The sequence below is a fragment of the Amaranthus tricolor genome, chromosome 17 (assembly GCF_026212465.1).
Source record: "Amaranthus tricolor cultivar Red isolate AtriRed21 chromosome 17, ASM2621246v1, whole genome shotgun sequence".
NCBI classification, from domain to species: Eukaryota; Viridiplantae; Streptophyta; class Magnoliopsida; order Caryophyllales; family Amaranthaceae; genus Amaranthus; species Amaranthus tricolor.
The window spans coordinates 5,365,460-5,385,655 of record NC_080063.1 but is presented as its reverse complement, the minus strand read 5'-3'; the positions used below and the strand labels follow the sequence as shown (position 1 = coordinate 5,385,655).

General features: G+C 34.5%; 3 protein-coding genes across 4 annotated transcripts; 1 reads left to right on the top strand and 2 right to left on the bottom strand.

Annotated features, from left to right (window-relative positions):
- Window positions 1-127: 127 nt before the first annotated feature.
- LOC130804745 (protein PNS1-like) lies at window positions 128-3,608 on the top strand. The gene is made up of 2 exons (XM_057669304.1): window positions 128-973; window positions 1,529-3,608. The coding sequence occupies exons 1-2, from the start codon at window positions 878-880 to the stop codon at window positions 2,810-2,812; spliced, it is 1,380 nt and encodes a 459-aa protein (XP_057525287.1). The 5' UTR covers window positions 128-877; the 3' UTR covers window positions 2,813-3,608.
- An 818-nt stretch (window positions 3,609-4,426) lies between these two features.
- Window positions 4,427-7,113, bottom strand: LOC130804747 (uncharacterized). Its single transcript, XM_057669307.1, has 4 exons — window positions 6,899-7,113; window positions 6,571-6,772; window positions 6,342-6,492; window positions 4,427-4,709 (listed from the first exon to the last, which is right to left on the bottom strand). The coding sequence occupies exons 2-3, from the start codon at window positions 6,760-6,762 to the stop codon at window positions 6,361-6,363; spliced, it is 324 nt and encodes a 107-aa protein (XP_057525290.1). The 5' UTR covers window positions 6,763-6,772; window positions 6,899-7,113; the 3' UTR covers window positions 4,427-4,709; window positions 6,342-6,360.
- Window positions 7,114-10,249: 3,136 nt separating this feature from the next.
- On the bottom strand, window positions 10,250-18,773 carry LOC130804744 (uncharacterized). 2 transcript variants are annotated; one of them, XM_057669302.1, is made up of 5 exons: window positions 18,649-18,750; window positions 18,136-18,434; window positions 11,283-11,665; window positions 10,683-10,799; window positions 10,250-10,588 (listed from the first exon to the last, which is right to left on the bottom strand). In XM_057669302.1, exons 3-5 carry the CDS (start codon window positions 11,628-11,630, stop codon window positions 10,511-10,513), a joined length of 543 nt encoding a protein of 180 aa, XP_057525285.1. In that variant the 5' UTR covers window positions 11,631-11,665; window positions 18,136-18,434; window positions 18,649-18,750; the 3' UTR covers window positions 10,250-10,510. The 2 variants fall into 2 exon arrangements, with proteins under 2 accessions (XP_057525285.1, XP_057525286.1); XM_057669303.1 differs by lacking the exon at window positions 18,136-18,434 and having other exon boundaries at window positions 18,649-18,773.
- Between the last annotated feature and the right edge of the window lie 1,423 nt (window positions 18,774-20,196).

Here is a 20,196-nt window from a genome sequence, read left to right as displayed (position 1 = left end):
TTTATCTTGAGCACATGTTTATCTTGGTGCAACAGTTTGTTTTTGGGTGTTGTTTGTGTTAGGCTTTGACATTGGTTTTCATGGTCGGGTTTTTGGTTCTGTTGTTTAAGATTAGAGACATCAGATGTTTGACTTAGGTCGGCTCAGGTTAGGTTTGGGCATTTTAAGTTTGGATCTTTGCAATAGACGATATTAAATTGAGTCAAATTCGAGTTCGGCTCAAGTAAAGTCAATACGATTTAGATCAAATTCAATATCCTTAGTAATAAGGTTTTGATCGACACTTGGTTGGGATATCGGGTTTGTGTGAAGCTTGAATGTTAATACATTATCGCATATAAAATCATCATATATGATTAAAAAAATCAGCAAGTATTATATGAGATCGTCTTACCATTAGATGAGTCCATATAATAGTCAATTTTTCTAATTGATCACTTTAAAATTGTTGGTTATTACTTTAAGGTTATAAGTAATCATTCTATAAAAAGTGATCACTTTAACATTAAAAATGATTACTTCAAAAATTAAAAGTGATCATTTTAAGGTTTTAAGTGATCAATTTAAGAATGGTCACGGACTATGACAAAAGTCATAAACATATCCCTTCAATCCCAAGAGAGTCTTAAGAGAAGGTAAACTAAACTAAAGCCCACTAACCCATTATTGGTCAAATTAGTTGGTATTTTCCCAACTCTAATTCTAATTACCAACTGACTTTCAATATTAAAACAAGGCATTCCTTTTATTTTTGCTGAATTTAAGCCACAAGCAACTGAAAATATTCACATACTTCCACAATTAGAATTCCCTCTTCATCTATAATTAGAAACCTATAAAGTAATCAATCCTTAATAGAAGTAGTTAATAGTATCACATGTCAAGAATCATGAGTTCTTCTGTAACTCCATTAAATCAGGGAATTCAACCCCTTCATATTCAAGCATATGATCATCACAAGAATCCCACCAAAGTAATTTATTACTTTCTATCTTTTTCTAAATATATTTTTTTTATTTTTGTTGTTTTTATCATTATTAATCAATATAATACAGTCCTTTTCACTCTTTCTTTAAGTTTTACACGTTACTCTATTCCATTTCTTGTTTGTCTTTCCTAATTGCTTTAACACAAATTTTACTGCATCATAGAAAATAAAAATCTTTTTTCAATAGCTAAAAAATTAGTATATGGCAAGATTGATAATGGGTTATTCTTGAATTAGTTGATATTTTCGTTAATTAGCTCAAGAACTCGAAAATCTAATCTTCTTGCTAATTGCAAATCAAATGAAGCGAATTATAGATATTTTGGGCTATTTTTGAGCGAATTATAGCTCAAGATTACTAATGGGTTGTTCTTGAATTTGTTGATAAACTTGTTGATTAGCTCAAGAACTTGAAAATCTTCTCGCTAATTACAAAACGAATAAAGCGAATTATAGCTATTTTGCGCCATTTTTGAGCGAATTAGCTAGCAATTTATGTTTCAGCGTCATAATTTCTAAGAAAAATCATTATCAATGCAGGAAGAAGATCCAAGAATTCATATTCAGAAGTCAAATATTACAGGAAAGCTTCTTGGAATTGTTTTTTACTTCCAATTATTGGTAATTTCTGTTCTTGCAATAATCCTTTGTGTAAGAGGCTTCATTTCTTTCGATGCGAGCCATCGTTCTCGTAAAAATTGGTATCCCCCCATGCTCACATCTGTTGGATTGGCCGGAATCAGTGGAATAGCATGGCAGATTGTTACTCTGTGTTCTCCATCAAGGGCAATCAAACTAGCATTTTGGTTCTGTCCTATGCTTACTTGTGCCATGGGTGTGTTTTTGATATCGGTTGGCTATGCGGCAGGATTAGCTTTCGGTGTTTTATCGATCTTAGTAGCTGTTATTCAATCCTTATATGCTTGTTGGGCGAACCCACGTTTCGATCATGCAGTTTCTGTGCTCTGTGTGTGCACTGCAAAACCCCCTCCTCGGACTATCTTACTGGTATTCCTGTCGGTTATTGTGGCAGTTGTCTACATCGCTGTTTTGATGGTCGGAATTGGTGGGGCCATCGAGATTGGCAGCAACGTTGATAAGGTTTTGATTGTTGTAATCGTCTTGAGCATGATCTGGACTCTGCAAGTAATGAAGAATTTTGTGCAGGTGGCGGTTTCACGAGTGAGGTATCTGAGCTTTGCATGTGGGGATGAGACAAAAGATACATGGACCTCGCTTAAAGAAGTGGTGGGTCCCATGGTTGGGACGGTCTGCTTTGGATCAATCCTAGTCCCGGTTTTCACCCTTGTGCGAGGGTCTTCTAGGGCACTCGGTCTTATAGCAGGGGACTCTGACGAGTTCCTGTTTTCTTGTGCAGACTGTTACTCGGGCATAGCAACACGACTGATAACGTATGGAAACCGATGGGGATTTGTCCATGTTGGAATATACGGAAAGGGGATTGTTCAATCATCGTGTGACACGTGGGAGATGTTTCGAAGAGCAGGGATGGAAGAGCTCATTGACTTTGATCTAACTAGCTCATTCTGCTTCTTTTGTGGGGTTGCAGGGGGTGTTCTTAGTGCACTTGTAGGAGGGTGTTGGACACTAGTTGTTCAGAGGGAATATACGATTGAGATTTCAGTTTATGGGTTTTTAATCGGTTATTTTGTGAGTCGAGTTGCTATGGCTTCGCACCAAGCATGTGTTTCAGCTTACTATGTGGCATTTGCCGAGAACCCCCAAAGTACTCGTTTTGATGCAACTATTCCAGTTCGGTTGCAAGAGCTTCAGAGAAACCAGATAGTTAATCAGACAGTTTGACCATCATGATGGTTTGTGAATAGTCTCGCCATTGGATTTGGGTGATAGAATGGATTCCTTCATGAAACTAGAATGGCAATTTCTTGTGCTACTGCCTACTGCATGCTTGCTGTTGTGAGTTTAAACGTTCATAACTCACATTTTAGACAGTGTCGTTCCTGATACTTTATGGGCCCTATGCAAAATGAAAGAAATGAGCATTTTCTATAGAGGGTCGATTTCGGTCTTTGATGGGCATTTGACTAAAGTAAAGTTACAATTTTACAAGCAGTGTTTACATTCTAGATAACAACACTGCTGAATTGAAGTATTGGACACTAGTAACTATGGGCCTAGGCAAATATCTATCTTGCCTAGGTATCTTGCCTAGGGTCCGAAACGGCCCTGATTTTGAAATATGCAAAAAAAAAAAAATAATAATAAAAACTCTACTGAGATGAGAGTGAAGTATATGTTAGATTGCTGTAAAAAAGGGACAACACAGCAAGTGACATTTTTCTTTGTAGAAGAGATTTAAAGGATATTTCCTGATATTCTTTGAAAAACTGAAATGTATAAAGTTCTTATTGCTGTTATTGTATACAAGTATAAGAACTGATGCAGTAAAGCAGAATGTAAGCTACTGTTTCCAATCGTTTGTTAACGATTTAAACTTCGATTTCGTGAAAAGTACCAATTTGAAAGTACAATACCTACTATATACAATAAAAGATATTAAAGATTGAATTAGTGTGTTAGTAACGGTGCATAACAAAATGAGACACGTATACCAAAAGAGAGGGAGTATTATCTACCGACTATCGATGTTTGCTAATAACCCTAATAAGTTGATTAGCAGACATTGTAGTCCAAAACTTCAACCATTAAAATGTTAAAAGGAAAAATTGTTTTAGTTAGGCTTAACTTTATCCCCTCCGTTCTTTAATGTCCGTTTTCAACGGTATTACCGGTTGGTGAGCTGCATAAACCATTTGCATTGACATGGCTTGTTTGGCAGCATATGTGGAATATAGAGAAAAATTGATTAAACTAAGCTTATTATAAAAAAATACTTAAAATAAGCTTCGGAAAATTTGGAAGTAAAATCTTCGTATTCGAGCTAACGCCAGGTATGTTCACTGAAATTGATAGCAAACAAAGAAACTGGTCAAAAAAAAGTAAAAAATCGTTGTTCGTTGTTACTAACAGCAAACTAAAGAAAAACAATGTCATAGCATTAAAATGGACAAATAAAAATTAGCAGCAAACAAATATGTTTTTATAATAACAGCGAACAAAATATTTTGACTTCTTTTGACCAGTTTCCTTGTTAACTGTTAATAACAGCGAACTTACATAGCCTTAGGCTCGGACCCAAAGACGCTTATTTTGAAAATTAAAATTTTATCTTCCTTTTTTGTGACATCTTCTCTTACCTCACAACAGAGGAAGTATGTTTTAAATTATGGCATAAATCATACATAGTAGTCATAGACATAGTCATTAATCAACTATGCCGTAAATATCTTATATAGAAATTATTAGTAAAATAATGGCAGAACTTAACCACAAAAATCAAATGCATCTTAGATTTTAGAAACAGAGGGACTACAACACTGCAAATACAAAGTGTGATAGTGCAGCAACCAGAAATCTCGTTAACATTGTAGAGTTTCAACAGGTTTAAAAGAAGTGAATTTTATTTTCTCTATAAAAATGATTTTATCTGACCACAGCTTATAAAAACTGTCTACACAGTTTGTTCCAGAATGACATTTTTCAGATTTGGCGACTAGCGGACTACATCAAAACACTGCAAAAATTAAACCTTCAAAATCAGCACCAAATCCATAAAAACTTGGGAAGAGGACCCTAGCGAGTGGTCTTCAACAGTTGACTCCTATCGCATTATACTGATCTGCGTGGCCACAAAAACTTCATCAGAAAATTAGTTCCCAAAACAATTGTCAAGTAAAAATCTCTTGTATTATGAAACACTGATTTAACCGCAAATCACATTTTGGAAAAATGAAAGCAAAGATGGATCGCACATAAGAAGCCAATCAACTTCCTTACAGTCTTGATAGATCCACTCAGTGCTACATACTTACTATTCTTGTGAATTGCAAATAGTAAAAAGCAGATTATGGTCTTAGGATTTGGGCGATTTGAGTAAATTACAAATTCAAATGGCAAATTGACAAGGCAATTATGAGAACTTTTGAAAAAAGTAACCCAAATAAATAAAAAGAAAAAGATAAGTGTCCATTAAACTTAATTCCAAAAAATACGTCTCCTTATTTGACGCAAACGCAGTTATATAGCGGGTCGTATAAAAACAACTCAAAAACAACCCGCTGTTGATGGGCCATTTAAAAGGTGGTCAAAAAAGTTAAAAAAAATCAGGAGCGGAATCGCTGCTGGTACTAATAACAGGTGATTCATAATTTTTAAATTTTTGCAACTCTTTTGTTGTTGCCTTCAACTCCTTATTTGCTATAGAGTTTTTGTTCACAGATGGTTACACTGGATCTACTTGATGACTAGCACAATAAATTCAATGTGTGCTAGATGTCTTTTGTGGGCTGCCATAAATGATAATATGACCCGAACCAACACAGAAAGAAAGGCTGTCCAATCGGCAGATTAAGAGCCAGAGACAGAAGAACAGTTCAAGTCATAGATTAGCATAGTACTGAACTACGGAAGCTTGAACTCATAACATACAGATCATTTGTACATTGTAGGTTATAACTCACATTAGTGCCATCTCAGAAGTTGGAATTTTATCAAACACCTATCTTCCATTATACAGAAATACAAACCTAATGCCCAAGTGTTATATTGTTATGGTTATAAGTTGTTTGGTATACTAGTACTTATTATGAAAAGAAACACACTTCCTAATTTTACACTCACTCTCCATAAACCATAGCCAAAAGCCACAACCCCTATCTACACCACCACCAAAATCATAATCCCACCTCACAAACCACCTTATCGGCTTCACCACCGCACCACCACCACCACCACCCAATTTACTAATTCTACCTTTAATTCACTACACTAGAATAATCAAAAATTCTCAAAGAAAACCGAGCAAGAAAACCTTCAAGATGTAATTCATGAATGAAATTCAAAAGTTTACTATTTTACTGATTAGAACCCTATTTATGGCGCGCTTTTACTTGCAAAGTAATTGAAAGTTACACTCAAACCACGTGAGAAAAAGAAAGGGGTGAATCCTGATTTTAAACACAAACGAGTTTAAGACATTGACAACAATTCCCAATTGAAATTGTGGAGTATGATCGAGGTTGGAGCAAATTCTGACTTTTGTTATATCAAACCATCAAAATGCAGACTTACGAGAAAAGCTGTCATACTATCCCTTTTTAGGTTCAATTTTTTGTTATCTCTGCCAACAAAAGTAGCAATTCGACAATTACAGAAAGCTTAATCAATTTCACATAGATTGAAATCACAACAATAGTCAATCACAAGAATCATACATGAAATGAGGGAAGTATATCAAAGTAGAAAAGCTAACCTCTGAATTAACAACGGGTCTAAGACGATTCTGTAGCAGGGGCAGGTAGATGAGTGACAACTAAAGGAGGACGTAAAGCTCGATGTTTCTCCTCATTTTCCTTACGGGCCTTGTACATCTCTTCAGTCTCGACAACCACTAACCTTTTAACCTGACCAAAAATGAAATTGTAAAGTGACGGTCAACAGATCTCAACAACCAAATGTTAGTAGAAATGTAATTCTCAGACCTGCTGTAGCATTCCCCTAACTGTTGGAGTATTCGGTTTCACCACGGTCCTGTTGCACTTGCCAAGACGCAGTGCCTCCAAGGTTCGTCTATGGAGTTTTCTAGTTCCTGGCATACCTCTCACCAGTGTAATGTACAGGTTGTTGCTAAATGCAATTGGAACTTGTGCCTTGAAAGCCTTGTAAGCACTCATCTCTTTCAATCTTTACCAACAAAATAAAAAGAGATCAGCATTCCTCAAAAAGACATAACCAGAATCAACCAAATAAAAAGAGATCAGCAATCTTCTAAAAGATATAACCAGATCAACCAAATAAAAAGAGATTAACCAGGTCGTGTGGTGGCTGCCTTATCCCTGCTGCGTCAACTGGTAGTGGCTGATAATGGTGTAGATTTCCGGTGGATGGAGAGGACAATTCTAGGGTTTGAGCTGCTAGGGGTTAGGGTTCGGGTTAGGGTTCTTCTTTCAATAGGGCGCAATTTAGGATTGTATGATGGGGGAAAATATTAGGAGAATTTCAGATTTTATTTTTTATTTTTATTTTAGCATAGGTAATCGAGAAAGGTAATTGAGAGAATTTTTGTTGTATTTCTACTTAGAGATTTGCACGCTTAAAAGGTTTTATGTCTAACAAATTAAGTGCAATTTAATTTTTAAAGCAAGTGGTTTAAGCCTTTTAAATTACTACTTAACATATAATTTCATTCTCATATTAATTTTTCAAGCACAACCATTTCAAAACTATAAGATAATCAAGTTGTCTAAAAAATCATCATTTTCTTGTTGCAACTAGGGCTGAACAGAGTTTGGTCTAAACCGTAAACCAAACCGGACCAAACCATAATTTAAATATTTGATCTGGTCTACGGTCTAAATGGTCTAGTCCGGGTTTTTTTAACGGTTTACGGTCCGGTCCCGATTTTAAAATTTTCAGACCAGACCGGACCGGAAAACTGTAATAAATTTCGGTCCCGTAAGTTCCATTTTATTCAAATGTTAGGGGCTTAGGGCTACTACTCCTGCCTGGCTGCCTCCTTCTCCCAACTCGTAACATTCTTCTATCTTCCTCGCCTCCTCTCTGATTCCTCGCCTCCTTTGAGGCTTCAACTCTTCGAGCTTCAAGCCTTCAACCCATGGACAGTCGACAGACGCCAGACGCCAAACGACAGACGACCTCCTTCAACTCATCGCCAGATGACTGTGCTTCTGTGCTTCTTCGAGGCTTCGACGCTCCTCCTCTAATCTTCATTCTCCAATCTCACCAGTCACCACGGAATTAAGTGTAGAATCTCAGATGAGAAGATTCCATCAAAAAACATGTTGTCTCTTGATGTGGTCACACGGTGGAACTCAACTTATTTGATGTTAAGCATTGCTTTGAAGTTTATATTGGCATTTGAGAGGTATGATGGTGGAAAAACAATAGTTCAAGGTTTCCCATTCTTTCTCTTGTAGCTCGTGATGTGCTAGTCAATCCTGTATCCACAGTTGCATCGGAAAGTGCCTTTAGCACTGGAGGTCAAGTTCTAGATTCATTTCGAAGTTCATTAAGTCCAAAGATGGCAAAAGCTCTTATTTCTTGTCAAGATTGGCTTCGTGCTTCTTCTCTAAAAGTTGAGGAGTGCTTGGAGGATATAGCACAACTAGAGAACGGTATGTGATCTTTCATATCATGATTAGTATTATGTTTATTTTATAAAATCATATTTTTGATGTTTGTTTTTATTGTATAGAGTTATCGTAAATCAATTTGGCTCCTTCGGTTATTGATGTTCCTTGATGCAATGATGCATATTCATGGATGAAGTCGCTATTGCTGAGTGCTGACTAGTGACTACTATGAATTTACTTTATATACTATCTTATAAAATTCGTGATGTACTTAATTTTATTGAAAATTTGTGACGTTTCGGATTTGATGATGTATTTTGTTTACAGATTATCGTTTATCTTAAATTCTCACTCAATTAAAAAAATACAAAAAAAAAAAACCGTAGACCAGACCAGAGTCCGGTCTGGTCTCTTGACTGGTCTGGTCTGATTTTTCTGTCAAACCAAACCAGACTGGACCGTGTGCAGCCCTAGTTGCAACTGCAACCATCTCATGGTAGACATCTTCACCGCTGGTAAAAATATCTCAAGATAATTAATGCCAAATTTTTTTGTTGTAGTTAGAGGTATTCATTAGAGCTGGTCGATCAAATGGGTAAAGAATTGTGTCACTTTTTAATAGGTCATTAACATGTATGTCAGGTCGGTAATGTGGCTCATTATCAAGCTTTGATGTGAAGGGTCGAATTGCTTCATCGTTTTCATAAAACATTCTCGTGTTTATTTTTTGTAAAACATTATTATATATAGGTGAGTCAACCCAACAGACTATGAAATCGGACTAGAAGATCATTGAATGAAAAGTTTTAATATTCCGTGACTAGTCTAGTCTAATAGGCTTTGAGCCGCACCGGCCCATTTAAAATTTTATCGTGCCTCACCTCATCCTGACCTGCTAAAATTTTTACCCAACGCACCCTATTAATAGCTCTAGTTGCAGCATTTAGAAACCAACCTAGCCTTACATCAACATCATTTTCAACATTCATTGCATTTTCTTCAATGACATACATATTAGAGTATATAATGTATCATGTGGCTTCAATCATCATGAGACATAAGACTATAGCCATCAGCCTCATCTTAAATACTAACTAAATTGACATTAATCTTAGGGCATGCTTGGTATAGTCTTGAAACGATAAGGGAACGAAATTAGATAAGGAGGTAAAAGGGCAACAATAACCTTTATTGTTATCATTTGTTTGGTTTCAACTTTCAAGTAGGGTTAGGGAATCACTTATTGTGCAAGTTCAACTACCAACTTCAAGGCATGATTAGCAATATAGATTAATCTCTCGTCTCTATATTATATATCCTCTCTTTCCTTGCGTGGGACCAGCTTACCTTTCCTTAATAAATGCAATAATCTTCAAGGCGTGTGTAACACTCACACTATGTTTAGATTTAGGGGATTAGAGAGTAAGAAAAGGCATAGATTATTGAGGAGAATGGAGGGAAAGAAAAAAATAACTCTAAAAGGATGTATTTTCCATTATTTAAATGATAATTTTGGAGGAAAAGGGTTAAAGAGAAAGGTATTTAGAGAGATTTAATTCCTTAATTAGTTAATGAACAAATTTCTCCAAAAGTCAAATATTAGGTAGGAAATTTATTTTCTCTTTCTGTCCTTTCCCTTCCCTCATAAACAAACAAGTAAACTTTTCCTTATTATTCATTCCTTTCCCTTATATTTTTTCCCTCCTACATTGCAATCCAAACAACGTATCTTGATAACAATCCTACAAATCTAACGGCTTCTTGTTACGAAATTATTCTTTTTACCAACAAGCAAACCTTTTTATGTTTTTTACAAAAATTTCCCTCTTTTAAAATAGAAAAGATATCATGGAACAATTGTCTAGCTTTCTTGAATATCCTAAGGATTGTATAACACAAAAATCTTAAAACGACTAAAAAAATTAGTCCTAGCTAAGACGATAATTACCTAAATAACAAGTAAATTACTCGCACACTAGACAAATTCGGAAGAAAACTTCATCTGTGTTCCCTCCCCTTCTTTTCTCTCCCCTCCAGTCCTTTCATTATCCAAATACACATAATTACATGCAACAAAAAGCACCAATCTTCAACATAGAGCAATCAACCATTACCAGATGACAGATTATGTGGATTTTATTCTGGTGTCAAGAATGACAAAAACGAGAATAAGCTTAAACAATACAACTGGATTATTCGTACAAACTTTTCTTTTGCAAATTTCAGAAAAGCAACAAGATTGAGCTAATTACAAGATGGAATTTACCATTGCTACAAATGATTCAGAATAACATAGAAACAAGAACCAAATGCCTAACATCTAGTGACCTTATCGAAAGCCATCTCTCCTATCTTGTTCTTCGGCTTCCTTGTTGGCAGCTTGAACGGATTTGAACCAAAGGAAAGCCTGCGATATCAAAGTATGATTCATGTATTCATAAAAAGTTGATCAGAAAAATATTTGGATACAACTTACATTATCACTAATTTTAGGAACATACCGAAGTTGGAATTCCAGAGAACGCGAAAAATCCAAGCAAAGGAGCATAGAATATGCTGTCTGAGTTTAGAACTCCAAAAACCGGGTTTTTATTTGCATACTCGAATATTGAACCAATCTGCAAATTTCGACAAATATATCAATCCCCAAGGCATGGATATCCAAATATAAGAAAATTCTACCTTCAAATTGTACAATAAACATAGAAAAACCTCACAAATAATAAGATACACTTCCCAGGTGATGTAGTAACTAGCACAAAATGGATAAAACCCACATGCTGAACCTTTTTCTTTTGTGGTTGACATGATTAATCACTTTATAGCACATTTTTACAGAATACCTAACTAGTATAGTATATTAGTATCTAATATCGCAAAAATTAACCTACATGTTGTTACTCTATCAAAATATTCACATTTTTGTAAGGCTTTGCAGTCTTTCCATGGCGCTATTTATCTTTGTAAGCCATTGCAGCCTTATTCATATAGAGCTAGTTATCTTTCAAATGCATTGAAGTCTTCTCATAGACTAAGTTGATCACAAAATCATTAGGCAAATATCATAGCTATACATGACAGGTTCAAGTGAAGGGGCTTACAGCAGCTATAGCAGTGATAGCTGAGGCGAGTAGATAAACATAGAATGGGACATCAAAGTCGGTCTTCAAGTCATTCTGTTTGCCCTCATCACGAGCCCAAGGCGGTGGATCATCAGAGTCAGGCTTTGCCCATGAAGGGACTGATTCCTCGGATTCGCTAGACTTTGCAAAGAGAGGAGCCTTTTTCCTTCTAGTAATAATATGGTTAATCATAATATCTATTCCCGAGGAAGGCAAATTCAGCATTGTAAAAGCAGCATTTTGAGAAAATCTTTGGTGGAGCAACTGATGGTTCTTCCTCCCACATATCAAATTTAGAGAACAAGGGGATGATATGATTGCAACCATAACTTATATAATTCTTATGTTCTTGTTATGTGGAGCTGAAATGACAGAATTAAAAGGGAGAGATCATGAATTAAACTAGAATTAAGCTGAAACACAACAGATCAACTATGAGAAAAAAATATGGAAATCCTACTCACATTACAGTATATAAAAAAGTAATAAATTTTGAGCTGCCCATGTGGTACACAACAACAACAATGTTCGAGCAATCTCAAAATATTGGGGTCAATTGCATGAACCAATAATCAGTCTCAGCGATCGTTCATATGAACGATAGGATAAATATATTAGCAAAATAATACCTATATTATTATAACTTATTATTGCATTATCTATTAGGAACATTAAATCAGATTAATGAGAATACCACCGATGATGGCAAATATACTATCATGGTATCAGTTGCTAGGTTTTTCTCAAAACCTAAATGCATTTTTTAGTCTCCTCTCACCTCTCTCATTGCTGCTATTACATTTGTTTTTAAATGACGGCCAATTAACTGGAATCACAAAGTCCTATTTTCCTAGTACACACAGCATGCTATTCATAATAATCATTCAGTGATCAATATCATCAACTAATCATTAATATTCAGAATCTCATCTGAGCACTTCATTACCATTTTCATCCACATCCGTGAGTACCCACTTAGATACTGATGAATTAAACATCCCTGAAAACCCATACACACTAATTGAATTGCCAGAAGAACTAAAAAACTAAATACTTAGGTAAACTAATCATGAACAAACAGCAGCATATTATAGAGCCAATAAAAATATACATTGAGAATCGGGTATGAACAAACTGCAGCATACTATAGAGCCGATAAAAATATAAATTGATCAGAGTGAGCACACTTTCCCGGAAAATCAAAATAATATTAATAATAATGATACGTAAGTTAAAATAAAAATATAAATATAAACTGATTACTGGGAAATTTCTGAGAACATAGGAAGATAAGAAGCGAAAGATTACCTTCAAAATGGACAGTTGAGATGATAAATTTCAAAAGCAAGGGAAAGTGAACAGGCCACAAGGTACTTGAAGTATGAGTAAAGATCTTCACTCACTCAGATGTTTTTTAGAATTCAGAGAGAGAAAGGCAAGATTTCTCAGCCAGACACGACATAGAGGATTGGTGATGGAATGACTTTTATTTATCTTAAAAATAAAAACAAATTGAGGGAACTCGACAAAAATGTCAATTTAACTGCATAGAATGGAAAAGCATCATTGTAAAAAAAAAGGAGCAATTTGTTAAAAAATCTACTCTTTCTCTCTTTTCATATTTTTGGTCAAGTGTTGTTTGGATGCCAAATTTACCTCTACTAACAAAAGCATCAATACTCCTTCACCCCTTGATTATTACCTTCATGATATTCTTCTTTTTCACCTATGTCATTAACTTTTTCTTTTTCCTCCTAGATTGTTCCTCTCTTGCTTGTAATAATACTCCAAACTTATGCTTGACAACATTGGGGACTTGCAAACAAGCTCCAATATTATTACAATACAAGCTAGATGATGTTTATGTCTATAAATTCCACCCGAATGCACAACTCCACAATAATTGCGCCTTACACTCGTAGAATTTTAATCAATGTCGCAACCATGCTCCCAACCTGGGTCACTCCTATTACCAAATGGATTTTTCTCTTATTTTTGGACGTACTAGAGTTAGACATTCTTATTTAACAAAAAAAAAAAAAACATAGATCATAAAATGATTAAGATTAGAAACAAATACTCATGAGCAAAATTAATATCAGACAACTCATACTCATCAAAATAATGATATCAATTACAGAATTGGAATCAAAATTAAAATTAAAATTACATAGGCAAATCATGAAATCAACAAAATCAATTAGAGAATGAAATTAAAATGAAATCAATAAAAAAATTATAGATAATGGCGGTGAAGAAGAAAACTCTATCAAAGGAAATTAAATTTATACAAAACCAAATAAAAATGAAATCAACAAAAAATTATATAAATTAAAAGTACAAACGAAATCAACAAAAAAAATATAAATCAACAAAAACAAAAATTACGGCGGTGAAGAATACAAAGAGCTGAGGCGAAAGTACAAGATCGTGAAATCAACCGTGAGATACAAAATGAAATCAAAAATCATCTACAAACTAAATCAAAGATCGACAATGAATGAAAAACCACTTACAGGAATGGCGTAGAAGAATGAGCGAAAATGGAAAAGAAAAATAAGTTCAAAATGGCGGAGATTGGATTAAGATGAATCGAAGCTCGTGTTGGTTGTATTAGAAGAAAATGGCAATAAACAATGAGAAAATGAAACCAGACTCGGGCGTGAATCAAAAAATGAACGAAAATGGAGTGGGCTAGGATTTATTTATCAAATGCTAGCCCATTTGACTAAGATTTTTAAGGTTTGTTGGAATCATCAAAACAAAAACAAAATGCAATTTCAGCAACTTCATGCGATTCCAACTGTTCTATGGACGATTTTATCGAGCTATACATATCACAATTGTTATGGGTCCAGCCCAATTGAAGTAAAATGTTTCTTGTTTTGGTCCACTTGGTTGGTCCATTTTTATTACATTTTACTAGCTTGGATTAAGTCTAATTTAGAGACTTAAGTTGTGACTTCCTCTAGAAGTTTTAAAGGGGTTATCTTGTGGTAAACATGTAACCAAGAGAGGGTGAGTAGTTTTCAAGAACACACACAAAATAGAGAGAAAAGTGAGGTTTTCATTTTCGGAGTTTTGAGGGCAGGCTTCAGTAATCTGTCTGTTGCCGGAAATTGCATCGTTAGATCAATCACAAATTTTGGCAGCTTGTTTCTGACATCAAGAGCTTCATTTTGAACAGGTGGATCGTTGTTGTGAGCTCTAGTTAGGTCACAGTTGTCTCTAGACAGAAGTGTTGTTTTGGGGTGTTTTCTACTTCTGTTGCTCTCTAATTCCAATCTCTTATTGTTTATTGTTGTTGGTGGGCTGTAGATTGTTGTGAACTACAATGGGTTCATTTTACCCTCAATTTTATCATCAATAAGAGAATATTAAGGGTGGACTCCTCAAGAGGTCCCGTGGTTTTTATCCTTCACATCGAAGGGGTTTTCCACGTATAATTTGTGTGTGTTGCTTGCATCTTATTCCGCTTATTATTGATGCTTTGTGACCGAAATATTGCTTTCCATATTTCATATTCTTGTTGAGTGATATTTTGGGTTGATTGGTTTGGATATTTGAAGGATTATCTCGAGTTGGTGATCTAGTGAGTGTCATAGTGACCTCTCCCGTTCCTTACAACTTGGTATCAGAGCCGTGGTTAATATAATCACATTATGGAGTCGAGTAGTAGTAGCTCGATGGTTAAATTGACATCAACTAACTATTCAATTTGGAGACCTATAATGGAAGACTTGCTATATTGCAAGGACTTGTTTGACCCAATTGAATTTGTTACTAATCCAGATGGTAGTATTTCCAAACCATCTAAACCGGATAAAATGGAAGTTAAAGATTGGGAAAAGTTGAAAAGAAAGACTTTGGGCACAATTAGGAAATGGGTCGATATTAGCATATTCAACCATGTGTCACAAGAGTCCGACCCTTATGAATTGTGGAAGTTGGAAGGCCTTTGTGAAAGAAAGGCCGCTCATGATAAAGCTTCATTGATGAAAAGACTTGTTAATTTGAAATTGAAAAGTGGAAAGTCTGTTTCTGAGCATCTTAATGACTTTCAGGATATAATTAACAAGTTGACCACTATGAAAGTTGTTCTTGATGATGAGTTGCAAGCTTTGTTCTTGTTGAGTTCTTTACCAGATAGTTGGGAGACCTTGGTTGTGACTATTAGTAACTTTGCTCCTGATGGCGTGTTATCTTTGGATGTGATCAAAGATAGCATGTTTAATGAAAAAAATTAGAAGGAAGGAGATGGGAGTTGATAATTCACATGCTCTTGTTGTTGAGAACAGAGGAAGAGGTAAGAGTAAGGGCCCTAAAGGTCGCGATAACTCAAGGAGTAGGTCCAAATTCAGTAATGGAAGAAATGAGACTACATGCCACTACTGCAAGAAGTCTGGTCATATCAAAAAGTATTGTTTTCGTTTGAAAAAGGAACAGAGAAAGAAGAATGATTCACAAAAGGAGGGAGATGATAAAAATACTACAGCAACAGCTTCTAAGGGTGATGATGAGGTCACTTTGATTTGTGCAACTAGTGAGTGCCATCATGTTGATGGTTCAGACATAGGATGGTTAGTAGATACAGGTGATTCATACCATTGTGTTCCCAAAAGAGAGTACTTCATAAACTACAAGTATGGTGATTTTGGTAGTGTGAAGATGGGAAATCAGAGCTCAGCAAGCATTGTTGGGTTAGGTGATATTCGTGTGAAGACAAGTGTTTGTTGCATGCTTACATTGAAGAATGTGCGCCATATTCCCGATCTACGCTTTAATTTGTTGTCTGCCAATGTTCTTGATTTAGAGGGTTTCCGACATACTTTTGGTGATGGTAAGTGGAAGTTGTCTAAGGGTTCGATGACGGTAGCACGGGGTGAGTTGTGTTGCTCTTTGTACAAGACATATTTGAGTGTATGTTCTGGTGAGCTTAATGCAGTGGAAGAGAAGAACTCTCCTAACTTGTGGCATCGAAGATTGGGACATATGAGTGACAAGGGATTAAAACTTCTAGCAGGTAAAACATTGATTCCTGTTGATAAAACTGTTTCTCTAGACCCTTGTGATCATTGTTTGGCAGGAAAGCAGCATAGAGCTTCCTTTTCCAGAAAGTCTACTAAAAAATAAGCCAAGTTGGAGTTAGTACACTCCGATGTTTGTGGTCCCATTGAAGTTGAATCCCTTGGGGCAATAGATATTTTGTCACTTTCATCGATGATGCTACTCGAAGGGGTGGACTCCTCAAGAGGTCCCGTGGCTTTTATCCATCACATCGAAGGGGTTTTTCACGTATAATTTGTGTGTGTTGCTTGCATCTTATTCCGCTTATTATTGATGCTTTTTGACTGAAATATTGCTGTCCACATTTCATATTCTTGTTGAGTGATATTTTGGGTTGATTGGTTTGGATATTTGAAGGATTGTCTCGAGTTGGTGATCTAATGAGTGTCGTGGTGACCTCTCCCGTTCCTTACAACAATTTTAATAACATTTCCTATAGGCATGTTTTTACGTAAGCTTGTAAGATCTCCTTTTGATTTGGCATTGTTTACCCAATTACATTCCAATTATTAGTGTCAATTGCGGCTTGAGTGCACCATTAAGTGTGTGCATTAAGGGTGCACATTAAGAGTGTGTGTTTAAGAGTGTTTAAGTGTATGTTAATGCATGAAGCTATGATTGCATTGAAGATTTGTCTTAAACATGTGATTATGATGGTGAGTAATGGTGAGTTTTGTGATGCATGATGAATGTACTTAATGAGGAAGCGTAGAAGTCCAAGAGTTTGATTCTGCACAAGGTGCTCAAACAAGGCAACTGAAGAAAGTACTTAGCCTTGAATGAGGCGCAAGATCAAAAGCAGACAGTAAATTCTAGAAGCCTGCGGTCGAACGAGCGCCTAAGTGGCTCTAATGAGCACTTCAGTGTGCTGCATCCAGTGAGTATTAGAAGATCCTACCCGAACGAGCACTGTGTTGGCTCAAACGACCAGGGTTGTCAGAATGGCTTGAATGTTGTTTTTTCAATTGGAATGCTTGCAGCTGTTATGACTTTAATTTCTCATGATTTATGTAATACATTTAGTACTTAGACTCTATAAATAGAGAGCTCATATGCTCATTACAATCGTCCACAAAATAACCCATAGACCTAAACGCAAAGTCTTATTCTTCTATTCTATTCTCTATTGTAATTCTTCATTGTAAAAGTTCTTTCAAACTCGATTATTATAATATAAACAAGATACTGCACACCTCCAAAGACGTAGCCCAAGTTGAGTGAACTCGTACATCATTGTATTTTTTATTGTATTTTATTCCTACTTACATTGTCATTTCATTAAAAGAATAATTTGTTCGATATAAGAGTTTGAGTTTTGTACTTCAAACTCTAATCTAGCTCTCGTTACAAGGATTGAGAACTTTTTGCTTGCATTAATTTTGGATCTTTTGGCTCTCACGAGGGTTCCCCTTGTGCTTTGTGTGGGTTTTTTAGGTTATTACCAAAGGGTTATTAGAATACAATTTACTACCATTTACACTCCAGTGCTTCATAAAGCTGCCACAACTCCATTTCATAAGAGTACTTCAATCAATTTTGAGATACAAGAGCATACAAAACCCAAAAGTCTACATATGCGGGGCAATAGTATAACTTAGCGGGTAAGGGGCGGGTTGCAGCTCAACATCCATCAAAGGGAGTCATCAATCAACAGGCCAAATGAGTTGAGCAAACAAGGACTATGTTTATAAATAATAACATATAATACAAACTAAAATAATTAATGTTTAAACAAGCACTTCACAGATTATAATTGTATTTATACCTTTATTCACTTCCTAGTTCCTACTGCACCAACATTTCTCAATCTTCATCGAATTGAAATTCAAAATCATAAAGTGGGAGTAAAACTATCCACAGCAAAGGACGGAAGGATAACTCATTGTTTCTCGAGTTCTCACCATTCATCGGAAAACACTTGCTATTAACCTAATTCTTTAGAATAATCATTGATTTTCGCAATTTCTACAACTAATTTAAGTTCGCAATCTGAAATTGCGGAATCGATTTCTTCAATTTCACCAATAATTGTATCTTCTCATTTCAAAAACCACAATCTTATTGCTGTTATTAACACAAAGAAGAACACAATCATTATATTGAACAATTAAAATGAAAAATAAATTGATTTCTGCTTTGAAAAAATTGAAATATTACGAACTCAAATAGAACAACTCTACAAACTACTTAGATAAAATTAACATTTGATTAGCATAAATAATTGAAATGAATTCAGGTAATTGCTCAGTAGTACAATAGAATTTCAGAAATAGCATACCTTTTGGCTTAGAGTGAAAGATGAACTCGCCTGTGCTTCTATGGGTTTTGGATTCAGGACAAAACTATGAAGCAAAAATAATCATAGCCACATGTCAAGTGTCTATGACATAGTTTGGCGTTAAAAATACTAAAATAAAGGATAATGTTGAATAATAATAATACTAATAATATTAACCTACAATTATTCAACATTTTATTGATTTTCCTACAATAATCTCAACTTTTAATTAACTATAAATAATCCTAATTTTAGGGTATTTTAGGGTCACTCACACAAAAACATTATTGTCTTAATAGTGACTATTTTTGCCGATTAATTGCTATTAAAATAAGAAATAAATAAATAAATAATTTAAAGGGTTAAAAATTAAAAGTTAATATCAAAAAATAAACTTACTTGATTTTTCTCTTTTAAAATTTTTTAATAAGTTTTAATTTTTTTATAATTTAATTGGTTCATTCTAAGCAAACACACGTTATAGTTGTGACTCTTCATGTTTAATCAAAAGTTAAAATTATTATAGAAAAATTAGTAAAAGATTGAATTATTTTGAATAATTTTTCATCATAATAATAATAATAATAATAATAATAATAATAATACTCCCTCCGTTCCTTTTTGATCTTCCACATTACTATAACGGGTAGTTTCAAAAGTTCTTTCACTTTAGAATACTTTCTATTTTTAGAAAGTTTTTATCTCACTTTTACCCCTTAAAATCCCCCTTTTCTTTTAATGTACCCATTTTCTTTTATTTATAATTATTTTCTCTCTCATACTTCCAATACAATCATTACTTCACACTACTATTTAATTAAAATAATACCCACTACAACCTTATACTTCCAATGCAATCCTTACTTCCCACTATTATATAATTAAAATAATACCCACTACCACCAAAGATTCTCTTTTTCTTAATCTTTGTGAAATATCCAAATAGGAAGAACAAATAGGAACGAAGGGAGTAATAGTTTATTCAGCTATGTAAACAGTTCAGTGTGATGCACAGAGCGGGATTTAGAGTGTTGCAATAAATTAGTCAATTAATAAAAGCTGGTCAATTGTTGAAACTCTCTGAATCTGATCCTATTCATTATATTTATCTCATTTGATTTTTAAATACTCCCTCCTATTCAGCTTAAGTGTCTCATTTACTTTATACACTCTATCCAATGCACTTATTCAATCCTTAATATATCGAGTTATGTATAATTAAAAATTATAAAAAGTTGATATTAATAATCTTTTACATCAAAACGAATCAAATAAGATCTCACATGACTATGTTTTAACTTATAGATTAATAATAAAATGCAATTTAAAAGTGATAAATAAATAGTATCTCAAAAGTAAATGGGACACTTAAGGTGAATAGAAGGGAGTACTATTTATTAACTTAAAACATAGTCAAGTAGATTATTGTTTTATTTGTTTAATGTAAATTTCATTAAAATTGATTTTTTATAATTTTTAGTTATATAAAATTAGAAATACTTTAAATAAAAAATACATTGGATAGAATGTAAAGATAAATAGGACAAA